This window comes from Chlorocebus sabaeus, chromosome 7 (genome assembly GCF_047675955.1).
Source record: "Chlorocebus sabaeus isolate Y175 chromosome 7, mChlSab1.0.hap1, whole genome shotgun sequence".
In the NCBI taxonomy this organism is placed as follows: domain Eukaryota; kingdom Metazoa; phylum Chordata; class Mammalia; order Primates; family Cercopithecidae; genus Chlorocebus; species Chlorocebus sabaeus.
Window position 1 is genome coordinate 71,852,276 of NC_132910.1, and position 24,841 is coordinate 71,877,116.

Here is a 24,841-nt window from a genome sequence, read left to right on the forward strand (position 1 = left end):
AAATACCATCTCCTTCCCTTTTTTAAAAACTAAAAGAAAATATCTTATGCTCGTAGCTATGCTAAAAGAAACAATATGTGAAATTAAGAATGATCATTTACATCTTTGTTATAATAATAAAATATAGTATGCATATATTGGACCTTGTCATGGCAAGAGCAAAAATTAAAACTACATTTTAATTCTATTTTATTATATATTCTATTAAACAGTTGCTAATGTTGTTAGAGTTAACAATTGCCATTGATTTTTCAGATTATCTTTTCACATCAAAATAATTTGTTAACTTTTATATTTACTATAAAACATATTAAAATTGTTAAAGATAGATATTAAACTGTGGTGAATCTTTATCTTACTGACCTTTCTATGTTCCTGTAGGCTTGATGCTGAAGAACACTTTTTATTGCACACTGAACATATAAGCTTTTTCTTAGGATCTCCTAAAATAGAAATAAAATACCATCATGATTTAAATGAGACTATTAAGAGGAACAACAAATAGTGTTTTGAGGTGATATGTAAGTTCATCTTCATAATTTAGAATTCTAAACTATTCAGTGTTGTAGATATAACCATTAAACTTAAAGAGTAAGTTATATTTTAAATCTTCTTTTTAATTATTTTTTAAATAGAGAAAAGACATACAAATTTACTTAACATGTATACACGGGAGCCTTCAGAATAAAGACCCAAGCTCCCAAGAAAATGCAGAAGCTTATATACCTTTTCATAATTTTTGTTATTATGGGTACATAATAGTTGTATGTATTTTTAGGGTACATGTGATGTTTCAATACAGGCATGCAATGTGTAATAATCACATCAGGGTAATTGGGGTATCCATCATCTCAAGCATCTATCATTTCTTTGTGTTAGAAACATCCCTTCTGTTTTTTTTTTTTTTTAGTTCTTTTATTTTTAAATATACAATATATTCTGTTGTTTTATTTTTAAATATACAATAAGTTATGTTGACTATAGTCACCCTGTTGTGCTATCAAATAATAGATTGTATTTATTCTAACTATGTTTTTACACCTATTAACTATCCCCATTTTATTCACCCCTTCCCTGCTACCCTTCCCAGCCTCTGGTAACCATCATTCCATTCTCTATCTTCATGAGTTTAATAGTTTTAATTTTAGCTTCCATATATAAATTAGCACATGTGAAATTTGTGCAGCTGTGCCTGGCTTACTTCACTTAAGAAAATTACCTTTACCCATTCTCTCATTGATGGACACTTAGGTTGATTCCAAATCTTGGCTACTGTTAATAGTGCTGCAATAAACATGGGAAAGCAGACACCTCTTCCATATACCGATTTCCTTTCATTGGGGTATATATCTAGCAGTGGAATTGCTAGCTCTATCTTCAGTCTTTGGAGTAACCACCATACCATCATCCACAGAGGCTGTACTAATTTGCATTCCCACCAACAGCATACAAGCATTCCCCTTTCTCCACATCCTCTCCAGCATTCGTTATTGCCTGTCTTTTGGATAAAAGCCATTTTAACTAGGGTGAGATGATATCTCACTATAGTTTTGATTTGCATTTTTTTCTGATGATTAATTTTGTTGAACATTTTTTCATATACCTGTAGGCCATCTGTATGTCTTCTTTTGAAAAATGTCTATTCAGATCTTTTGTCCATTTTTAATTAGATTTGATTTTTTCCTATTGAGTTCTTTGAGCATCTTATATATTCTGTTTATTAATCACTTGTCAGATGGGTAGTTCGCAAATACGCTCTCCCATTCTGTGTAAAAGCTTTCTTTTTAAATTTGAGACATCTTCACAGTTTCATATACCATTTTCTACATATATAAAACCGGCCTTTCACTTTTCCATGTACTAATACTATATATATAAGTAAAAGAGAAAATGATATATCCACAAGGAATTCAAATCAAAATTAAATTTAATCAAATGTTTGTAAAAGAAAAAACTAAATTAATTCATAAATTGATTGTGTTAATTCTATATTTCAACTGAATATTTTATTTAATCATCTGAGTTTTTTAAGATAGAATTTATAGGCTATTCTTCCCAGCACTAGGGTCCTATAAAATATTTAAGTATATGCTTTTCAAATTAATGTTAAGAAATAAAGTACAATAAAACAATATATTGGCAATTCGTACTATTACTCAAAGCCCAATTCTGTCTTCTTATGTAGTGATTATGTTTATAGTAGCTCATTTCATATTTCAAATTTCACAGTTGTTATAGAAATGAAGAGGCAATCAAACATTATTAAATATGATATAATAAGAATATCAAATGCACCACAATGAATAACCATAAAATGTGTTTTCAACTTTTAATTGGTTGATTTCAAATATACAAAAAGTAAGCATATAGTATAATGAATCACCATCTATCCATCACTTGGTCCCAGCAATGACTCACCATGACTATTCCTGCCCCAATCTCAACCCCATTCACTCCCCCACTTCTCTATATTTTGAAGCAAATCTAAAACAAGTAAAATCAATATTACAAAATGATTTCATTTTATTATAGGACTGCATTTATGAAAGAGAAATACACTTTTAAATGGCAAATTGGAATTTTTGTCTTATTATTCAAGATGCCTATTCCATTTAATGTGCTGCTTTTAATAGGCTATGACAGCCAAGAAAATGCTTCTTAGTGATTGAAAAGTAATACGGCTACTAAAGGAGAAAATTCTCCCAGGCAAAATGAATATCTGATAGCATATATTTGGTCATCAATTTCCTAAACACCATTAGGGGAGTCACCATTCAGAAAGAATATTCCCTCTTTTCCAGCTCCTACTCGTTGGGATGGTCCATCTTCCATTGATAATCCTTTATTGCCCTGTCCTAGCCCTCATAGCAACTGCTCTTTGATACTAGGCCCTACTCCTTCCCATTGGGTGGGTCCGAGAAGGAGAGAGGAGAGAAAGAAACAGATTTCTCCACCCACTGCACTCCTGACACAGCTCTGCTGCCAGGTATCAAGGGGAATACATCAAACCCTCATCTCCACTCTTCAATCTTCTCTCTCCTTTACATGGCTTCTCCTCTACTTCGCCCTAGAAGAATCCTAGCTCCTCTGAGAAGACACACAGGAAAAATGTATGACTATTCATCTGAGAATGTAAATAAATGTTATCTCCCATAAATGCAAAGTCTCTTTGTCAGCAAGCATGGAATCTAAGCAAAAGAGAAAGATGGGAAGTGATGAGGAGCTTGGCCCCCTCACTCTCTGTTTCCTCTTAAGTAACTGTGAGGAGCCTCATCACTCTACCAGCTCCCCTGGGCTCATGGATAACAGCACCTGCAAAGCCCTAATTAGATGTTATACTGTCTTAACTTCCCTGTTGAGGTAAATCTGATATTTGACTTTCAGATTTAAACTTTCAAAAACATTTAGGAACACACTACTTACACCAGTAGGCCATGTGAGGAAATTAATACAACTGTACTGAATACACAATCACTTAAATACTCAAGTTTCAATACACTGTGAGCTAAGTATGCTTCTAGGAGCTGGTCTGAGAACCTACCTACCACATGTTACGGTTGCTATGGAAAAATGTGATCCATATTAAAAAAATCAGCTTCTCTCTAATCATCATCCTCAATTCATATCACCTTAACAAAAAAAAATTTGCCATCAAAGATCTCTTTCTTTGAGTGCCTTGTCTTTCTATAATAAAGGATTCTATAAGCATGTATATGAGAGCTTCTTTGTTTACTATCTCCAATAGGGAATATTCTTTCCTCAAACGCCTGTGTAGCCCATAGAGGAAAGGGGAGAAGCAAGAGACATACCATGAATGAGAGAATGACATCATGTACCAACCTCAGTGAAATATATGGCATAGTAACCGTTAGCTAAAATACAGCAAGATTTTATACTTCATATGGTCAACAAATAAAAACAAATTATAAAACAAGATTTCCTTTTATGAATTATTTCCTACAAAATCACCACAAATTTCCAGAATTAGTAGTATTACAATATGCAAGGTCAACTACAAGAATCCTCAAAGAAATTGTGCTTATAGCACAGCCTGAAGACCACATGCCCAGTAAGAATGCAAGTTTCCAGAGTTTCGTATGCATCTGGTTTTTCACTTAGTTCAGCAAACTTAAACGTTAAAACTGACATGAAAGTTCTATTACAATTTATTGCAGACATAGATGAAGAAAATTAAGAATAGCATTTTAACTAGAACAGCACTGAAAATCAAAAAACTTTGAAGGCAAGTCTATCAAAAAATTATGCTTGCCTTTTGCAATCATAGGGAATATCCCAGTATACTGAATTCTGAAAAAATGTCATCTTCCCTAAGTCAGCCATGTATTCTTCAAAAGGAAAGAAACCAGAACACTGTAAAAGCCTAGTGAAGGGCACCAAGCTGGAGGTGCATTTCACAAGGACCTACTTCTACCACACAGAGCTTTCACCATAGGCTGCACTTAATATGCAGCCCAAACCAATGATGGAAAGTTGCAGCTAGCAGTTGTTCATGCTAGCCTCTATAACTGTATTATTATTAAAGTGAATTCTTTTTGGACAATGAACAAATAAAGGATACAGATGCTGGTTGCAGATTATCATCTTCTCCTGAATATAAAAATAAACAACTGAAGGGAGAAAAGAAATCCACTTTCCCCAACATCCAGAGACACATAGCTACCCACTTCCCAGAAGTCAAGGCAAAAATAAACACGTGAACAAAGAATATGAATAGAAGAACACACAGGGTTTCATAAATCTCAACCTCCTTTAAGGAGGAAGTCTACGGAGGTAAAAAGACAAGAAGTAAAAAGTTAACTGGGACAATACAGCCATCTGTTCAACTCACTGCAATAGATTTAATCCCTAAGCCAAAATATATTTACTGACAGTATACCACGTGCTAAGCAGACAAACCTAAAAGACGGTCAAATTTTCTATTTGTTTTACTGTTTAGCTAGCTATTAGATGAAATTCAAATAACATTTGTTTTATTAATCCATACATATTCAATTCCAATGTCAAAATGTCTTAGCAATTTTCTCTAACTTAGGAGAACTGTATTTTCACAAGTTGGATTTTGCTGTAAAAATAATAAGGCAGAAGGACATCACTTAATAATTATACATTTTAACAATTTATAAAAGAAACGTCATATGCCGAAACATTTAAAATTATTACTTAAAAATATTAATTCTTAATACACCTGACCACCCAAACATAACTAGACTCTAACTAAGGCTTACAGTTACAATTAATTCAGAAATGGGAAAAAGAATAAATGCTGCTAAATTCAACTTGAAAAAGAAATAGTGTTCAGTGAAAGAAAAAACTGCACTGCCAGCGCTCCACATCTGTGTGAAACACAATGGAAAAGCCAGCTCTCTCCTCAAGAGTGAGAATTAAAAACAGATCGCTGCGGCCTGGGGAAAGGAAGCCCCTTCGGAAACTACCCTCCAATGACTCCTCACCAGTGTGGACATTTTCCTGGTGTCTTTTCAGGGCATCCTTGCTCTTCAGCCTCTTTCCACAGCTGTCAGCCTTGCACACAAACCTGGCATCTCCCCGGCAAGTCTCCTGGTGCTGCTCAAAACTACAAGACAACCAGCAAAGCGGAACAGGGAGAAGAAATGGTGAAGACATACCTACAAAACTCTAACATCAGCAAGATTTTGTAATACATGCTCCCTAGTAGAGTTTTGGGGTCATTCCATGCATTACCTATGCAGGTAAGAAGAAAAGCATTTAAATTCTGTAGGTATGTGAAACTGAATTACTAAGAAGCATGAAAGTGTGCATGCAAAAAATGACCCACAATTATATAACAGCCATTTCATAACTCAGACACAAAACCTCGATGCTGAACTGAAGGAAGAATTGCAAACAGAGCACTGAAAACTTCGCGAAGACTCCTTCAGACTGCTTTTCGCTGTGCACTGAAGAACACTAAAGGGAAATAGGAAAAAGAGAAAGAAAAAAACCAAAAACTGGAACTCTAAGACAAAAATGAAACTATGCTAACTCTGAATAAAGTCACGTTCGTGATCCTTTTTTTCATTCTGTCTTTGCCTTTTTAAATTTTTAGTAGTACCTTATTTAACTCTAAGCCCCTGCTCAGCAGGGTGCCTTTTGTATAAATATATAATACAAAATGCAATAAAAGCAAACTAGAATGAAACTTAACATCTATTTATTTAAAAGCATATAGCCCTTGCTCGTTTTCTTAAGAATATACAATAGAACTTCTAAATATGTAGTATCCTGCTACTATAAAAGTTCTGAAACTCTGAACATTTAGTAAGTTTCAAGCACAATTTTTCATCTCAATTTTTATAAGCAAAAGTTGATGCATATAATATTTATAGTCTTAGTATGAAATGTAGCATATTTCAGAATTTTAGTTCAATGAAACACAAAAATGTAACATTAAAGCCTATGTTAAAGATTTCCTGCTCATAAGTAAGGTGACATTCTGTTAAAATGAGAAGCTAAGGTTGGAGAAAGAAAGGAAATGGCAGGATGGCAGCACATAAGAGAAGAGAAAAAGACATATGTTGATGAGATGGGACAATTTATATTACTTTCATACTGGAAGTCATTGGCTTCAACAAAATGATAGTCTACAGTTGTATCCAACATGTAAATATGCTTTTAAATTACTTAAATTCAGTTATCTGATTAAAATTAAAAACTTTAATGAGTAAAAAACAAAACTTTACAAATGCATGTACCTACTTTCTCACTGTTAATAATTTCTGATCCTGTAAAATATTTAAATAAAGATAATTTTATGTTGTTAATATAAATTGTTAAAATAAAAAAGGGTACAGAGCTATGTGTGGGATCATCTAATTCATCATATTGTTACATCCGGGACCTATGCATCTTTAAATGATTCCTCCAAAGTTGCTCTCAGATAAACAGTGCTTCCCCAAATGTCCAGGAATTCTTTATACTTTGAACTCTCCCCATTTCTTAAACTTTTATTTTAACAGATTCCAGAAGCTATATAAAAAGTAAACAACTAAAAGTCTGTTACCTCGAAGGAGTAACTAAATTAGGCATATCTGAATTTCAGATTAAACCAGTAAGTTTGATACGTAATGGCAAATTATTAAATGGACAAAATTAATTACCATAAACAGTGTTTATGTGTTAAAATTCATAATTTGAATATTTCAAAAATCAACATACTATACTAAGAAAAGATGAGTTAATGACAATACCAATGTGAAATGCTTAATCTCTCACTCACACACAAACATGCGCATGCACACGTGCACACAAACACACACACACAGGTTAAAAACTATGAGTTAAGCCAAATGGAATAAACTGTGTTAGCTTATAATTTTAAAGATATTCTTTAATATACGCACTGTCTTTGCAAAGCCTGCTTAACTGGGAATTTCTTCCCACAGTTCTTGCACTTAAATTCTTTCTCCTCTGTGGGTTTCTGATGCAATGTCTGAAGATGCTCAGCAAGAATATCCTCACTGGTAAAACTCGATTCACATTGAGGACAAGCATAGTCCTCTTTACAGCCAAGGTGATCTGCACATTTACAAGGAAGCATATTCATAAGACAAAAATTCAGAGCCAAGAAATGCTAAGTTTTGCTCTCATTTTAAATTAATTAATTAATTGTGCTTAAGGATACCATATGAGTAAATTCTTATTATCACTACAAATATTAATAGTATTGACCACAAAAAAAAATAGCAAGTGTTACTAGAGAGAAATACATTATTTTCAAAATCACTTGTCTTTCAGCAAATTAATACAAAGTCAAATTCCTTATTTAATTCATCCTATAATGTTAACTTTTCATATCAAAATGTTAAATTAGAAAACAAAAGCTATTCCTGAAATTGGTCATTTTTAGTTCATTTTTACCTTCGCAAGGAGAAAAATCCAACTGAGGCAAACTATATTGAATTACCAAGGGGAATCTCATATACGTGTGAAAAAAGACCAAGGTCATAAAAACAGTGCTGATTAAGCTAGTAGAGTGGGTTAGGCTACACGGTCCCATATAGACTGGTGCAGGTCTGACCAAATTTCTCCGTGTGCTATTTAAGTAACACATTTGTTTCTGATTATGAAATAAAATTAGATTTAGAAAATGTAGAAAATAAAAAACACCAATAATCCCATCATGAAGAGACAACTGTCATAATATTACTGGCAAGCCTGACTTGCTGTTAGTGCATACATATTCTATGCACAGTCTAAGAAGAGGTAAATTTAGGATCATACTTTATATACAATCTTATATGTTTCCCCACTTAACATCTTCTCAAGTCAAATGCTGGCGTTTTTTTAAACTTAAAGTACCACAATTTATTTAACCAAACTCTTCATTGTGAGCCATTTGGCTGGCTTCTTTGTTTCTTTTGCTGAGTTTGATTTTATTTTGTTTCTTTGCTTTTCTAAATAAAACTAAGAATTCTAGAATAAAAATAGCCACAATACAAGTGCTTGGTTCATACGATTCTGTTTAACTTTCTGTTGATTCTTTTTACAAAGATAATGAAAACTGGTACTTTAATAACTAAGGCAGAAATCAGGCAGTAATAGGTAAGTAGATGACTTATTTTTAAATTAAAATAATGGACAAAATAACTTGCCCTGAGGACAACAGAGAAAAAATAAAATATGAAGACAAAGAAAACACAGAATAATATAGAAATAATTCCCATCACCCAAAATATGATATTCCAAATAGCATAATGCATATAAGCCTGTCCTTACCTTCCCCTTAAATAATTCAACTAAAATAAAGAAACAGAAGCATAAGCTGGCAATGGTGACAGAATGTTCACACTTTCTCAGCCAGTAACATGCAGTTAGCACAGAAAAAGTATAGGAAATGCATACTACTACTTTGACTAATGAAACCAGTATCACTTCTGAAGTGGCTTTGCTCGACAAAATGCAAAAGTACTGTATAGTAAGTATCAGTCTGCTATGGTCTGAATGTTCATGAATCCCCAAAATTCATATGTTGAAACTTAAACCTCAATGGAGTTGTATTAAGAGGTGGGCCCTTCGGGAGGTGATTAGGTTATGAGCACCCTGTCCTCATGGATGGGCTTAATCCTTGTAAAAGAAGCCCAAGAGAGCTTGTTTGTCCCTTCTGTCACATGAGGACATAGCTAGAAGGTGCTATCTAATTAGAAATGAGCCCTTCCCAGACACCAAATCTGCTGGCACCTTGACGGACTTCCTAGGCTCCAGAAATGTGAGCAATAAATTTCTGCTGCTTACCAAGTATCTAGTCTAAAGTATTTTGTTATAGGCTCCAGAAATGTGAGCAATAAATTTCTGCTGCTTACCAAGTATCTAGTCTAAAGTATTTTGTTATAACAGCCTGAAAGGATTAAGATAAGGCCTATTACAAAATGTGAATACCTACAGCATCATTCACATATCCCTTAAATTTCCCTTAGGAGTAAAACACAATAACATAGAAACAAGGCCAATAAGAATTGATTATTCCCTGACAGTTAACAAGCAAGTGGCTGCAGTATAGACTGAGGAAGGTGTGACCTAGGGTCACTGAAAGTTTTTGGGAATGACACTAGGGCGACCTAGCAATCCTCCAGGCTTCTGTGATCAGAACAGAAAGACATGCCAAGAAGCTGCAGGTTCCCAAAAGATCCCAAACAAGAGGAATCAATCCCCTTCGGATCCAGCAAGCTCTCGTGTACCTCACTTCCACACTCACCTTTTCCCATATGCAGATGAGAAAGTAAAGTCTCAGAAAGTCGGCAACTTGCCCAACGTTACAAGACTGATTAGTGGCAGAGTTAGGGCAAGACTACAAAAATCCTCATTATTCATTATCCCAACGTGCCAGTGAAGGAAGTGAGAGCCAGGAGCTGCCCCAGCAATGCAGTCCTGCCTACAGCCTAGGCAGTCCTAGAGGGTACATCCATCATCCATGCCCAACATACTTTTCCCGCCGTAAGAAAGATGAGCCCACCACAGGATACCCTCTGAGAATAATTTTGACAAAAACTAACTTTATTTGAGAATGCCATATTACAAGGCAACTATAATTCAACCACAGTTTAAACTACATTTTTTCTACAACTTTTCTTCTCCCAGATCACCAATTAAAGATGCAATACCTTTTCTGCCTGCTGCTGATTGTCTTCTAGAATTTTCAACTTCCCCTTCTTTGATGACTGTCATAATTTGCTGTTCTTCCTCATCAGCCTCCATGTCACTATCCAGGTAGCCAATCAGAAGCTCCGTGTCTGTTTCTATATCTTCAACTGCCAAATAGAAAATGTTTTCTCCTTCCTGAAACAAATTTTTTTAAATGCTGAACCATTCATTTGTTTCTGATAGTAATTAAGAAATAATTTTAAGACACATTAATAGAGTACTATGTGTGCATGAAAAGTTATTACTACTTTTTTTAAATTTCTAGCTGATCTAGGTGCTGAAAAAGGCAGGTGGCAATATTCAGTTACCTGGCAAGTAAAATACAAATACATATGACAAAAGGGTAGTGACATTTATACATGTCAAATGAAATATGGATAATTATGTCCAGTTTTCAAAGTGAATTTTGCATCACTAACTGGCCTTATGCAAGCAACACTTTGTGGTGGCCTATAAATGCAGTTGTCATGCAACAGTGTTATTTACACATGCAGACAGAGAGCAATGAGATATCAATGATTTTGTTGTTATTAACATTAACACAAAACTTAACAACAACAACAAAAAAAAGCCTTTCAAGTTCTAACATAAACACAAACCAGAGGAAGTGTAAATAAGTTCGTTCCCTGAAAGAATTTACTGAAACCTGGTCCTGATTTAGAAAAAATAGTAGACATCTGGGAAGTTCAAGGTGTTGACGGAGCCATCATGTGTACCTCACCTCTTTGGTCTCTCTAAATCCCACTGAAATGACAGACACAAGAAGAAGAAGAAGGAAAAAAAAACAAAGTCCACCATCAACATATCAAGGTATTTTAGAAAGTCCTAGAAAACAGAAATCAGACATAGTCAAAATAATAGATAACTAATGCAGAGGAAACCTCGACCAATAACAGATACAGAAGAGGAATGCTACAAAGGACCTTCTTTCCAAGGAAACTCCAGAGAAACTTCACACTTGGAATCAACTGATAAAAAAACCACGCTGGGCCTTGGGCCAATCACCAGGGAAGCCAGAACTGAGGCTGTAAAGCGGGCTGTCCCCAGGAGAAAGCACCCAGAATTGCTCTCTTTTACATAGTTAAGGATTTGTTCTGGGAGGGTTCCTAGTGAGGCTGCTGAATATAAAGAAAAGCAAAACAGAGACTGAATTTATTGAACCTTCATCGTGGCAAAGGCAGGAAAGGACATTGCTATTAAATATTTAATAACATTAAAAGTGAGACATTGAAAATAAAATCTGAAACTTATTTGTGCTGGGAAAAAAAAAAAAAAGAAAAGAAAATAAGCTCCACCAATGAATGAAATTCAATAAAGCACAGAGCACAGAACAAAGCCTTCTTTCCTTTCGCAATGTCACAGCACTTACGTTTAAAAGGCGGAGGAGGAAGACAAAGGAGAATAAGTGAGAGGGGAAGGAAGAAGAGAAAGGGGAGGAAGGAGAGCGTATGCATGTACAGATTTATGTATATATGTAAACACAATTAGAAACTTCATGAAAAATCGCAAAGACATGCATCAAATTGTTTACACAGCTATTTTGAGGATGGGAGAGGGGCCATATTCAACATTGTTTTAGTTTGGGAGGACTTTTTTGAATAACAAGCATAGGCTACTTTATAATTTTAAAACAATATATATCAGAAAATTTCATGGAAGAGACAGAAATTATGATCATATTCATCCAATACTATGGAAGGAAGACTTGATTCAAAATTTCAAAGCACTGAAGCAAATCTAATCATGAGCTATACTTAATTTATAGACATTCCTATAACATTTGAACACTCTTGGAAGTTTTTAAATTTTATATATCCAAAAACATTAAAAAGGTTATTTCTAGTTAAGATCACTGAATTAACTTCTATACAATTGGTACTCTTAGTGCAACAAAAACAAACAAGCAAAAAATATACAGACACCAAGAGGTATCTTTAACTCAAAAGCAGCATTTTCCAGGTCTTTATTAGATGAGTTTTTAACTGTTCGGGTAACTCACTCACCTAATAAAGATTTCAGAATGCAATAATAAATCTTAGTGTTTATCTGATCAAAATTCACGAAAGTTAATTGAACCGTCATCCTAGTATATTAGTGATTAATTTTGTGATGGTTTTGATAGCACCAAGTAAAGATAATAATTTTTAATTTTAAAACACGATACGATTAACTTAAACTGTAATAATAGGATATGGCACGTCTGTTTAGAGGCTCTGTAATAAAAGAAAACGTTCATATACCAGCTAAAACTTTAATTTCATGAAAGTAATGGCAGCATTACAGGCTCCACAGGACCAGCTGCATGTTTTTTCTCGGTTTGCCAAAAAATGTGTTAGAAAGAGGAATATAGTTACAGGTATTACTTCAATCTATTTATTTAATGGGGATGTCTGGATATCTCTGTACATATAATTCCAATCACTGTGCAGACCAACAGCCTCTGTCCTTTCATTTGCTACCCCAATACTATTAAGAAGCATCCTCTAAAATCACTTCCTTGCCTACACTGCACTAATTTTTAATCATCCTACAAATCCTGCAACTCTTCGTGGTATTGTTCTCCTCCCTGCACACCTCAGATTGACAAGGCCTGCCACATTCCTAATTTCTGGAGCCATTTTGTCCACCTGGAGGCTCATTCCAGGCCTAATCTCCTGCCCTTTGGCAGGAAGGATTTAGAGTTGCTACAGTTTGGGTGTTTGTGCCCACAAACCTCATGTTAAAATGTGATCCCCAATGTTAGAGGTGGGGCCTGATGGGAGGTGTTTGGGTCATGGGGACAAGCCTCTCATACATGGCTTGGTGCCATTCTCAGGGTAATGAATGAGTTCTTCCTCTATTACCTCCCCAGAGAGCTGATTATTAGAAAGAGTTTGGCACCCTCCTTATCCCCTCTTTGACCACAACACATATTGCTTTCACTTTACCTTCCACCATGAGTGGAAGGAGCCTGAAGCCATCACCAGAAGCAGATGCTGGCACCATACTTCAGTACAAGCCTACAGAACTGTGAGCCAAATACTCATTTTTTTATACATTACCCAGTGTCAGGTATTCCTTTTTAGCAATACAAATGAACTAAGACAAGAGTGCTGCCCCAATGCTCTGGGACTCAGTATCAGCTTCTTGTTGTCACGTTATTGTTAGTCTAGCAATAACCTTGTGGTTCAGATTTGATCATCACTGGTTTAATATTCTCATCCTGAGATTAATTCTCCTTACTACATCTATCATTTCTAGTCTTAGGTTATTCCCTTGAGCACAGTCCCTCCTGGACTCCTTGTATATACACTTAAGATTAGCCACCTTCCTGTGACTCTGCCTAGGGGCTGAGATCCTGCTTGTGATTCAAGTCACTGGCTCCAGGTGATTTTATTAAAAACACTTAGAAACTTGTTCAACATCAAGGCCTGCTGAAAAGCAAATATTCCCCAGCCATCGATTTTCAGCGCATTATAATTTGAATACAACATATTTATAGAACGAATGGTTTTACAATTGTTATTCATCTCTTGTATTACTGCCTATTGTTTTGAATTTTTTGTCTTTTTTAAGTCTCATTTCATTTTGCTTTATCTTATTTGCACATTGTTTTTTGGCTAATTACTTCCACTGCACATTGTTTGTAATATCAAAAAATCACCACAGCCTAGAGCCCCAAAAATATAAGTTGAAAAAAAAGTCAAATCTCTAACAGTTGGTTTTAAAACATTTATCAAATGTCATTTTAATTTTTAAAAATATATGTAAATCAATATGCCGCAAAAAGAAAAAAATATGTAAACAAAGGTGTTAACAGGGCTGTTTCTAATGCAGGAAATCGTGAGGACTTTGTACAGTCATCTTCTGCTACTCTACATAAAATTAATTTATTTTATTTATTACTTTTATAGTAAAAGATAACAATGGATAATTAATGAATCCTGTTCCTTGATACCAGGAAGCTGTACTACATGGCGACCAAAGAGAGCAGAGCTTTGGGCTGCTCAGGGTTCAAAATCTCACTCTAGATTGACTAGCTATGGGACTGAGCAAACAGCCTAATCTCCCAAATCACCAATTTCCTCATTTGTGAGACGGAGACAATAGTAGTGCCTATCTCATAGGATGGCTGTGAAGATTAAATTTGGTAATATTTGCAAAGTCTAGCCAGGTGCCCTACAAGCTGAAAGCATTCATGAGTGACAGCTACTATCATTACTATTTAACAAAAACTTGAATGCCAGTGGTTAACATATTCATTTTGTTTCCAAAGTCTGTTTCCACCAAACTATCACACAGAGTCGCTTTTACCATGCTGCTTTTGATTACATTTCGTTTGGCCAAAATGCTCTCAGTCAAAATATAATCAAGCTCCACTGCCTGCCTAGCAGAGCTCTGAAATGCTCTGCCCTGGATCTCCTGTTGTCATGCTTTCTTCCCCTGTTAACACGTTAAAGTGTTGCTCTGGTTTGGACCTCAGATACCAATCACTTGTCTGAACCATACCTAAGGTGTCCAACCATGAAGTCTGCCTGCAATTGAGGGGTTTCCAAGGATAGGGATTATTCAGTGCTAAAACTGAGAGTCCTGGGCAAACTAGGATAGTTGTATACCCTAACTACACCCATCATGCTCTCCATAATCACATTCTTAACCCCACTTAAGATTTCCTAACAACAATATTGACTGGGTCTACCTCCTTCACCATCTCTAGGTCCAGATCAGGATTCTCAACATTTAGGGCCAGTCATATTCTCAGATACAACTCCAACACCCTACCAAATGAACTCCCATCATCTGAATTTTCATGTCATTCTCTTATCCCCAAATCTCCTTCAAATGTACCTGCTCCTTTTCTTCCATCCAATATACACTTCTCAGAAAACACAGAGCTAATTCCTACCTTAGTACAACTGCAAAGATGCCACTTGGCCCCTTTGCTATAACTCCTCCATGTCCTCTGAGGCACGGCTCACTTTCACCCTCCTTCGAGAAACTTTCTCTAATCTACTAAATTCATGTAAGAACTTTTAATTAGGAGTTCTCTATATCAGTTGCCTTAACTTCAATTTGACACATCATTTACTTCTGTGGTTTTTGTCACTTAATTCATGTGATCAATGAATTTCTAATATGTGTTGCTCTTCCCTCCCCAAAAGATGATTTTCTCAAGTGGACAAGAATTATCAAGTATAAGCTAATCTCATAATACTTGCTCAATATTTTTTTAAATAATAGGTAGTAAAATAGTTGTGCCAGAAGAAAAACAACACATAAGCTTATGCAACTTTTCCTTTATTTATTTACAGCTGAGAGGCTACTAAAATAATCCAGGTCATAGTGGTGACTCGAGAGGACTGTAGCAGTGAGTAGTGGAGGCAGTAGGAAGTAATCATTCTGAGCATGCTTTGAAGGGAAAGCAGATGCCATTTCCTGATAGATTGTATATGGAGTGTGAGAGAGGAAGGGTCAAGGATGATTTCAAGGTAATGAAGTTTTCCCTGAAGCATTCACAGATGTTGCTGTATTTAATAATGATTCTTCTTACAGAATCGAAACAAAACACTAACTGTGAATTTTTGCTTTAAATCTATCTCTTCTCTGTATATATAAATATAATTTCAGGTGGACCTTCTCTAAGGTACCCTGGAATATTAGTCAATTCAGTTATTTACTATCCTTCAACAAATCTACAAAGGAGTCATTCATAATCCCCAACCAAAAAAATTATTTTAGATGATAAATTGACTCACAAAACCCTTCCTTCAGACAACGAATGCATTCTGATAAGAAAAGAAGAGAGTAGAATTTTGTTTCTTTGAACAAACCTGAAAAACAATACCAGTGGCTTAGATTGTATCAGACTGGTCATTCTGGTAACATCATATAATATGGAATTCAGATTTGCTGGCAAACACACACACAAAAGCTTCTCCAAATATGATAGTTGTCATGGTTTTCAAAAAACTTTTGTAATAAAGATAAGCAAATCCAGAGAAAAAAAGCAATAACCTGGCTAGGATGCTTCAGCAGAAAAGTCAGAGGTAGTGCCATGTGGTGTGGCCATTACAGAGCTTTCTCTGGAGGCAGGGGCACCACCAAACTTCTTATGCATCAAATTAATCATTGCTAAATTCAGAAAGTTTAGAAGAGCAATCATATAAATACAGTGATATTCAAATAACATTTCAACTGTCATGAATTTTGAATGGTTTACTTTATGTAAATGGTCTTAAACAACACTATAAGAAAAAAACTATTATCATCAGTATCTCATCTCACACTAGTAACCTAATTCTTAGATTCCCAAGGTATCTCAGCGCACTGGGTGGGAAGTTCCATCACAGAAAATCAATCCGTGGGTAAGAGAATCCAAGCTCCTATGCCAAGGGCTAATATCAAGGCCTGAGGGAAAGCACTGGAGAAGCCAGCCAGATGGTAGGCTTTGGAACCCGATTAGGAATCAGTAGGGCCCTTAATGTCCTCATTGTAAAATAGAAAATACAACGCCCCTAGACTTATTAGTGCTTTGGAATGGAGTCTACTGCAAATTTCTGCTAATTACATGGCTAAGAACACTTAGAAGAAATAACAGTATCCCTCATTTATATAGCACTTTGCAGTTTCTAGTTTTTCATGTACTTTATCTCATCTTACCTTCATGGAACCCTTGGAGATATGGATGGAAATGTCCAGCACACTGGATAGATACTGGCTTGGGAGTCAGATAGACTTGAATTTGTATCCTAGTATATAACTTAGTAGATACAGATCTTTAGGCAAGGTTATCTTAACTTCCCTTAGTCTAGCTTTCCTCATTTATAAAGTGGGTTCAATAGTATCTACTTTAAAGAATTGTTTTGAGGATTAATTAATATAGAATATGTAAAGTATACCTGGCAGATAGGAAATGGTTAGCAGCAAGGTCTGTCTCCAATAGGAATTTCTCCAAAGGAGACCCCCCAACACAACCGTATTTTACGTATGGGAAAACTGAGGCTCAGAGATGAAAAATAAAGTGTAAAGATCTCACAAACAGTAAATTCTAGAGCCAGTCTAGAACCTGAGGCCAGGACTAGCATCATGAGAACTAGAATAATCAGGTCAGGAATTAAGTAGAATTAGTTATGAAATTATGCAACTATAATTTTAACTTCACTAGATAAAATATTTTCCGAATGAGTCTAAAATAATCCAATGCATTTAAGGGCTGAAGGGAATTTGGCCCTATATAATTTTTTATTCTTTCACTTTACTTCAGCGACTTATAAAATTATTCTTTTCTGGTCAAGCACTGGGCTCAAAACATATAGTTTACTTTGTGGCCTCAGTCTCCAGTACAGGAGAAGCTTACATTCCACTACCTAGCTACATCTGATATTAATATACTCTTAGAGTAGTTCCTTATATGTGGCATATAACAGGAAGAACACTTAAGACTATCTTCTGGCTTTGGCTTGGCCACTCTGAGGCTCTGTCACCTTGGGGAAGCCTCTTTTCATCAGGACTCTTATTTTATCTGTAAAATGATGGAGTCGGACTTTATAATCTCATCCTTTCTAGAGCTAGACTCAATCGCAAGTGAAATAAACGCATGTTTGGGGAGTCTAGTTAATGAATTTAAAAGGAAAAGTACATATACAGGTTGATCTGATTACTGCTTTCCCTCTCAGACCGCACCCTACTAAAACAAAGCATGGTATGGAATTAAGAGAAATACTTAACTAGGATTCCTATGAAAAGCTGGAATACACAACCTTGTAAGGTTGAGAGGCCCATTCTCCAAAATTACATAGAGTAACATAAGCCATGCTTTGATAAGATTTTATCAATGTGACTACTTCTGTATTGTGGTAATGGTTAGGACCAAATGAACTCAAGATGCGTTCCAGTCTAATTATTTCTGTTTCTATCACTACACAGAAACATTTACTCCTAGATATCTAGGAGATAAATCTAATTTTCAAATTCCCTATGACCCTTCCACATCCGGCATTATGTGTATACCTCAACTTTCTCTGATAATTTGCCCTTTGTCTCTTCTCAAGTGCCATGCCTCACTAGCATAAATCTATCCTAATGAACTCGTACATATGAGATTCAGTTCTGCTATTTCAAAACAGTAAAAGTCTCTTGTTTCACAAGGAAATTCTAGTCCCCACTGTGTGCAAATAAATACAACTCCAGGAGACGCCACGGGTAATTTGGTATTTCAGCTGTATCTGTATGTCGCTTAACTCAGTTTTTGTTTACTTGTTGGCAGGCTGTGATCTACATGTGGACACTGTAAGAAAAGCCATGATTGTGAAATTGGTAAAGGCACAATTCATCGTATTGAAAAGGTAGTAAATTGTGAAAATCCACACTATCCAGCTAACGTGACTAATGGGTAATCCACGGAAAAGGGAATTATCTTCAAAACAATGCAAGGGCTTACAAATGAACAATTTATACCAGTGCAGAGGGAAAAAAAAGTCTCTGAACTGCTGTCCAATAATCAATAGAAGTAAAAGACAAGTGATGAAGGTGCAAAAAAAACCAGAATGAAACAGTAAAGATTTCATATTTAATATCTCTCACATAAAGCTTCTTTACTAAACTCCTGAATCAGCCTTAACCTGTGTATCAGTATGTCTATAGCACTCAGCCTACAAAGCTGACAAACATCAAGAAAAAAAATCATTTCTACATTAAAATTCACAAAATGGATCTATAATCTAACAATAAAACCAAAAGTCCTTGAAATAAGACATAAATGTAATAGACCATAGGATTCCTGTTTATTCACTCTTCTCGCAGTAAGAGGACTTTTCCAACTTGCCACGTGACACAGAAAGTTACCTTTGGGGTGTGGGTATTATGAGTTTGGCCGGGTGACTTGCAATGACTGATGAAATGTGAACAGAAGCAAAGTGAACCGCGTCCAAGTGAAAGCTTTAAAAATCATCACATTTTGGCCACTGCTGTCTTTCCTCTCTGCCAGGAAAACACATGTCCCTGATAAGGGTTGTATCTTCAGATGCCATGTGGAGCCAAGCTGTGGACAGAGTCATAGCCTCTGGCAGCCTATACTTTTATCAGCAAGAAATAAACCTCTGCAGCTATAAAACCACTAAGAGTTTAGGGTTGTTCATTGGAGTAGTCTTCTGAGCAAAAATTGACTGATGCAAAATAATATTCTTAAAAATTTTTTTATTTGAAAATAAGCAAGTGACTTGAAATCAAGGAAAATAATGTGAGGCAGAAAATGACAGATGTATTTAAAACAAAGAACAGGGCAGGATATACTGATTTCATGTTCAGAGTTGCATTAATCAGGTCCTACAAGAAAAATGAAGTTTCAAAGAACTGCAAATAAAATCTTGTTTGCTAGTCATAACTTATAATCAGTCATACAGTGAGGAAACAGTTTAATATGATTCCTAAAAACAGAATACTATACTAAACAAAAAAATCAAATCTATAAGCAAAGAATATCAATCACAAATTACTAATATATGTGTGTATGTATACACATATTTTTCTCTGAGGGGCTCAAGCAGAGATAGTAATGTTTGAACCATCTCATGACACAAATCTGATATCATGGAGAAAAGAATCAACAGAAAAGAACATAAAATAAATAGAAGAAGTCGCTACTTTTTCTTGTGATGTGAGCTTGGGTAGCAGTGGCTTTTGGAAAAAAAAATATATACACTTCACCTCTTTTATTTAAAAATAAGTTATCAATATTGACAGACCATGAAAGTGTTGAATCAGATAGTCCTGCGGAGGAGAGGGCAGCCATTTTATACACAAATGATTAGAGGGCAGACATGTTCTTATTGCAAATTTGTTTTATTTACATCAGAAGCGTTTTTAACTGACCTCCCCTTAATTGGTTCCTAAACTTAACTGACACTCTGCATACCACAAAATCTACTGAATGATGCCCCACGCGAAGTCTTCTCAATTAAGAAGCTGCTGTCTTCTTGTTTGCCCACACATTCTGTTCCTACCACCTGACTGTCAGTCATGCTTCCCACAGTCCCACACATTCATTCCTACACCTGTTCAAAACACTGAGGACAAGTTACTGTAATCATATAATTTAACTACATTTTAAATAAAGACAGCTGAGTAAGAAAAATTCAATTGTTTCTAAGAAAATCAGTTGAATGTGTTGAAAAGTCTTAAAGATAAGTCTATAAAAGAAATGGTCAAATTATATGAGTCAAAACAATTATAAAAGATGGGGAAAATCACAACTCTAGAAGGACTCTGAACTTAGGTTGCTTTGCAAGAGTCTACTTATACTACTTTAAAAAGAGTAAAACTGGATATTGAGTGGTTATGAAAAAATGTGACAGCAAATGCTAATGAGAGAACCTATACTTAGAACCAAGAAAGCTTTGGTCATAAATCAGTACATTGGCAAATAAAGATAGATTTATAAAACTTAAGGTAAAATAAAATGTTTGAAGTATCAAGTCTATGATGCCATACTGGGGCCAACTTTTATTAACTTAATATGAATTGGTCCATATCACATCAAAAAAGAGAGTGTTCACTAAATTATTATATAAGCAAGTCTGAGGAACAGGCCCTCCATACATGCTTCCTAACCATCTGTGCTGGTCCTATCAGAGTCTTTTCCATGTTCATCTGTATTTATTTAGCTGAATCCCCAACTGGGTTGGAAGCTCCATGGGGAAGGGATTATACACCCAAATTCTCACACTGCTATGAAGAAATACCTGAGACTAGGATACTTATAAAGGAAAGAGGTTTAATTAACTCGCAGTTCTGCATGGCTGGGGAGGCCTCAGCAAACTTACAATCATGGCAGCAGGCACCTCTTCTGGGGGAAGGGGAGATAATCAGTGCCCAATAAATGAGGAAGCCCCTTATAACACCATCAGATCACGTGAGAACTAAATCACTGTCATGAGAACAAGGTAGGGAAACTGTCCCCATGATTCAATTATCTCTACCTGATCCCTCCGATGACACATGAGGATTATGAGAACTACGATTCAAGATGAGAGTTGGATGGGAACACAGCCAAACTTTATCACAAATTATATATAAATTATTCTCCAAATATTCATTTATGCTGTATTGCATAAGAATTAGCTAAACACAAACCTCTCTTCTCCCTGGCCTCCTCACTTCCCCATGAGCTTGTGAGCCCGCTGAGGGCAGGCACTATATCATATTGACCTCTGTGTCACCTCAGTACCTGATTTGACACTTTGCTCACTGAAGGTTATCAACAAAGTATCTGCTGAATTGAATCAAATATGAGAAAAAAAAAATGTCATTTCCTTTTGAAGTAGTTACACAGTAAAGGCAAGAATGTCATTCAGAAAGTAGAATGAGCTACAATGGGGTTGTAGGATAAATTTCCTATTCTCAACAAATTCTTAAGAAGTCAAAAGTTGGTCAACAGTTGAGAGGGTGAGAGGGTTTCATCCAAATCTTAAAAAAAGATTAGACAAGCAACTATGCTCCCTGGAAAGAGAACCAGCATTACGCCAAGCATACCCCCATTTGACATACCAGAAACGTATTAGATAGCTGAAAGTTTATTCAACACATTTACTACATCATATAATGTGTAGAGTATTGAATACCCACACATATAAGGCTGGTCCTTCCCCCTGGACTTTATATGCCCTCAGGGGAAACAGAACAAGCAGGTTAAGTAACAGTATAGTAGTCCCCTTCTTATCTGCACTTCCGCTTTCTGCTATTTCAGTTAACCTTGGTCAACAGTGGTCCAAAAATATTCAATGACAAATTCCAGAAATAAACAATTCATGAGTTTTAAACTGGGTGCCATTCTGAGCAGTGTGATGAAATCTAATGCTGCCCTGCTTCATCCCACCTGGGACAGAAGTCCTCCCTTTGTTCAGTGTATCCATGCTGTAGATGCTACCCATTCATTAGTCACTTGGGAGCCTTCTCAGTTATCAGACCAACTGCCACCTGTCACAGTGTTTGTGTTCATGTAACCCTTATTCTACTTAGTAATAGCCCCAAAATGCAGAGTAGTGATGCTAACAACTCGGATAGTCCCAAAAGAAGTTGTAAAATGCTTCCTTTAAGTGAAAAGGTGAAAGTTCTTGACCTAATGAGGAAAGGAAAAAAATAATAATAATAATATGCTGAGATTGACAACATCTATGCTAAAAATGAATCTTCTACCATAACACTTTGAGGAAGGAAAAAGAAATCTATACTAGTCTTGCTGTTGCACCTCAAACTGCAAAAATTATAGCCATGGTTCGTGATAAGTACTTAGTTAAGATGAAAAAGGCATTAAATTTGTGGATAGAAGACAGGAACAGAAATGTGTTCCCAGTAATTACAATCAGACTTGGTACTATCCAGTTTCAGGCATTCACTGGGGATCTTGGAACATATCCCCAAAGAGGGGGCTACAAAGTTAAAAAGGGGCAAGATGGTTGTACAGAGAATGGTGGTTACAGAATTTTTCGAGGTAGTTTCACGCTGATGTTTGAAACTCACTCTGAATATGTGAAAACTAGATAAGTTCTAGACAATATAATATTAGTAGGGAATGGGCTCATTAAAATAGGGAAAACAACATTAGCAAGGTCAAAGCACTAAGAAAAGTAGATTTATGCTATAAAAAGCAACAAATCTAGCTTGGTTATTACAGGAAAGTTATAAACGATCAGACTAAAAAGTAGCTTCAACATGTGGAGGGACTGAAAAGTCAGGAATAGATTAAACATGGCCTATGGATTGCACATTTGAAAAAAACTAGTTGAAAGCAGCCTGTAAGAAATGTTCATTTGATCAATGTGATGGTTAATTTTATATGTGCTGAATATTTGTGTGCCCCCAAATTCCTATGTTGAAATCTAATTTCCCATGTAATGGCATTTAGAAGTGGGGTCTTTGGGATGTGATTAGGTCATGAGGATGGATCTCTCATGAATGGGAGTAGTGCCCTAGAGAGCTCCCTTGTTCTCTTCCCCCACATGAGGTTACAGCAAAAAGACAGCTGCCTATGAAACAGGAAGCAGGCCCTCATCAGACAACTGAAACAGCAGACACCTTGATCTTGGATTTCCCAACCTCCAGAACTGTGAGGAATAAATTTCTGTAGTTTATAAGCTATCCAACATATTCTATTTTTGTTACAGCAGCCTGAACAGACTAAGACAATGTATCAACTGGACTAGGACATGGAGTGTCCAGATATTTGGTCAAATATTATTCTGCGTGTTTCTGTGAAGTTGTTTTTAGATGAAATCAACATTTATATCAGTAGACTAAGTAAAGCAGATTACCCTAAAAAGTGTAGGTGGGCCTTATCCAATCAGTAGAAGGCCTGAATAAAACAAAAAGGCTGACCCTCCTCCAAGCAAGAGAATTTCAACTATCATTAAGCAAGGAATTTGGCTTTTCATGCCCTCAGACTCAAATTCAGGTATTTCTGTGTCTCAAGTCTGCCTGCCTTTGGACTGAAACTACACCATCATTTCTCCTGGCTCTCATGCCTTTAAACATGAACCAGAATTACACATGTGCTCTCCCAGTTCTTCTTCCTGACTCACCTGCACATAATCCTTCAATGTCAACAATTTTTAATTCTATGATTGTTTTCACGTAGATAAATCATATGAAAAATTGTTGAGCACTTATGAGCTCTTAGGACTTGAGCACATAAGGTGAAGCACTTAGGACTAAGTATAACATAATGAAATAAAATACAGTACATATTGCTAAAGAGTTTACAGTATTCCTAAAGAGTGGAAATAGCCATTAAGCAACCACCAAAGAAATAAAAATAACTTGATGAATGTGAAGACAAAGAGCAACACGGTGCTATTGAAGTATATAATAGAAAACTGACATAGTCTAGAGTTCAAATAGGAGAAACCTAGCAAAGGGAAAATATGTATGTGTGTGTGTGTGTGTGCGCGTGCGCCTGTGCCTGTGTGCATGCATGTACACACATATTTGAAAGTCGTAGAATAAAGGTGATATGGTTTGGTTGTGCCCCCACCCAAATCTCATCTTGAATTCCCACATACTGTGGGAGGTAACTCATAGGGACAGGTCTTTCCAGTGCTGTTCTTGTGATAGTGACTAAGTCTCACAAGATTTGATGGTTTGAAAAATGGGGGTTTCCCTGCACAAGCTCTCTCTTTGCCTGCTGCCATCCATGTAGGATGTGACTTGCTCCTCCTTGCCTTCCACCATGATTGTGAGGCCTCCCCAGCCATGTGGAACTGTAAGTCAACTAAACTTCTTTTTCTACCCAGTCTCTGGTACATCTTTATCAGCAGCATGAAAACAGACTAATACAAAAGGAAAGGAACTCGTACATTGAATAGCTGGGTAAAAGAATATAAGCTATGAAGGTGAAAGAAAAAAAGTGGTTTCAGGGAAGCCAACAAAGGCTGAGTTGAAAGATGGAGGTAGCTGTCCACAACACCTAATGTTGCCTTGGAGTCTAACAAAAGGAAGTCTGAAAAGCATCAAGTGGCTTCATGACAAGGACAGAACTAGCAACCTGAGAGAGAACAAACAGAAGGCCAGAGGGAAGCAGAAACCAGGTTAGTGTGGCTGGCAGAGTACACTGGAGGTAAGAAAATGAAGACACAGCTTATAGACAATTGAAGGAAGGAGAGGATAAAGATCAAATGGAGAGAAGGGACAACCT

At 36.0% G+C, this 24,841-nt stretch overlaps 1 protein-coding gene across 6 annotated transcripts in view; it reads right to left on the bottom strand.

The window, feature by feature from the left end:
* The window catches only part of PRDM5 (PR/SET domain 5), a 224,299-nt gene that overhangs the window by 106,700 nt on the left and 92,758 nt on the right, over positions 1 to 24,841 (bottom strand). For 4 of the 6 annotated variants that reach the window (XR_005238255.2, XR_005238256.2, XM_037991424.2 and 1 more), the window contains exons 4-8: positions 10,137 to 10,311; positions 7,380 to 7,554; positions 5,854 to 5,946; positions 5,472 to 5,593; positions 364 to 443 (exon numbers count right to left, since the gene is read on the bottom strand). Coding sequence is in view for 4 of the 6 variants with exons in the window: in XM_037991424.2 (XP_037847352.1) it covers positions 364 to 443; positions 5,472 to 5,593; positions 5,854 to 5,946; positions 7,380 to 7,554; positions 10,137 to 10,311 (645 nt within the window). In the remaining 2 variants the exon portion in view is untranslated. The remainder of the gene's footprint in view (positions 1 to 363; positions 444 to 5,471; positions 5,594 to 5,853; positions 5,947 to 7,379; positions 7,555 to 10,136; positions 10,312 to 24,841) is intronic. The other 2 variants (XM_007999677.3, XM_037991433.2) reach the window with 1 other exon arrangement.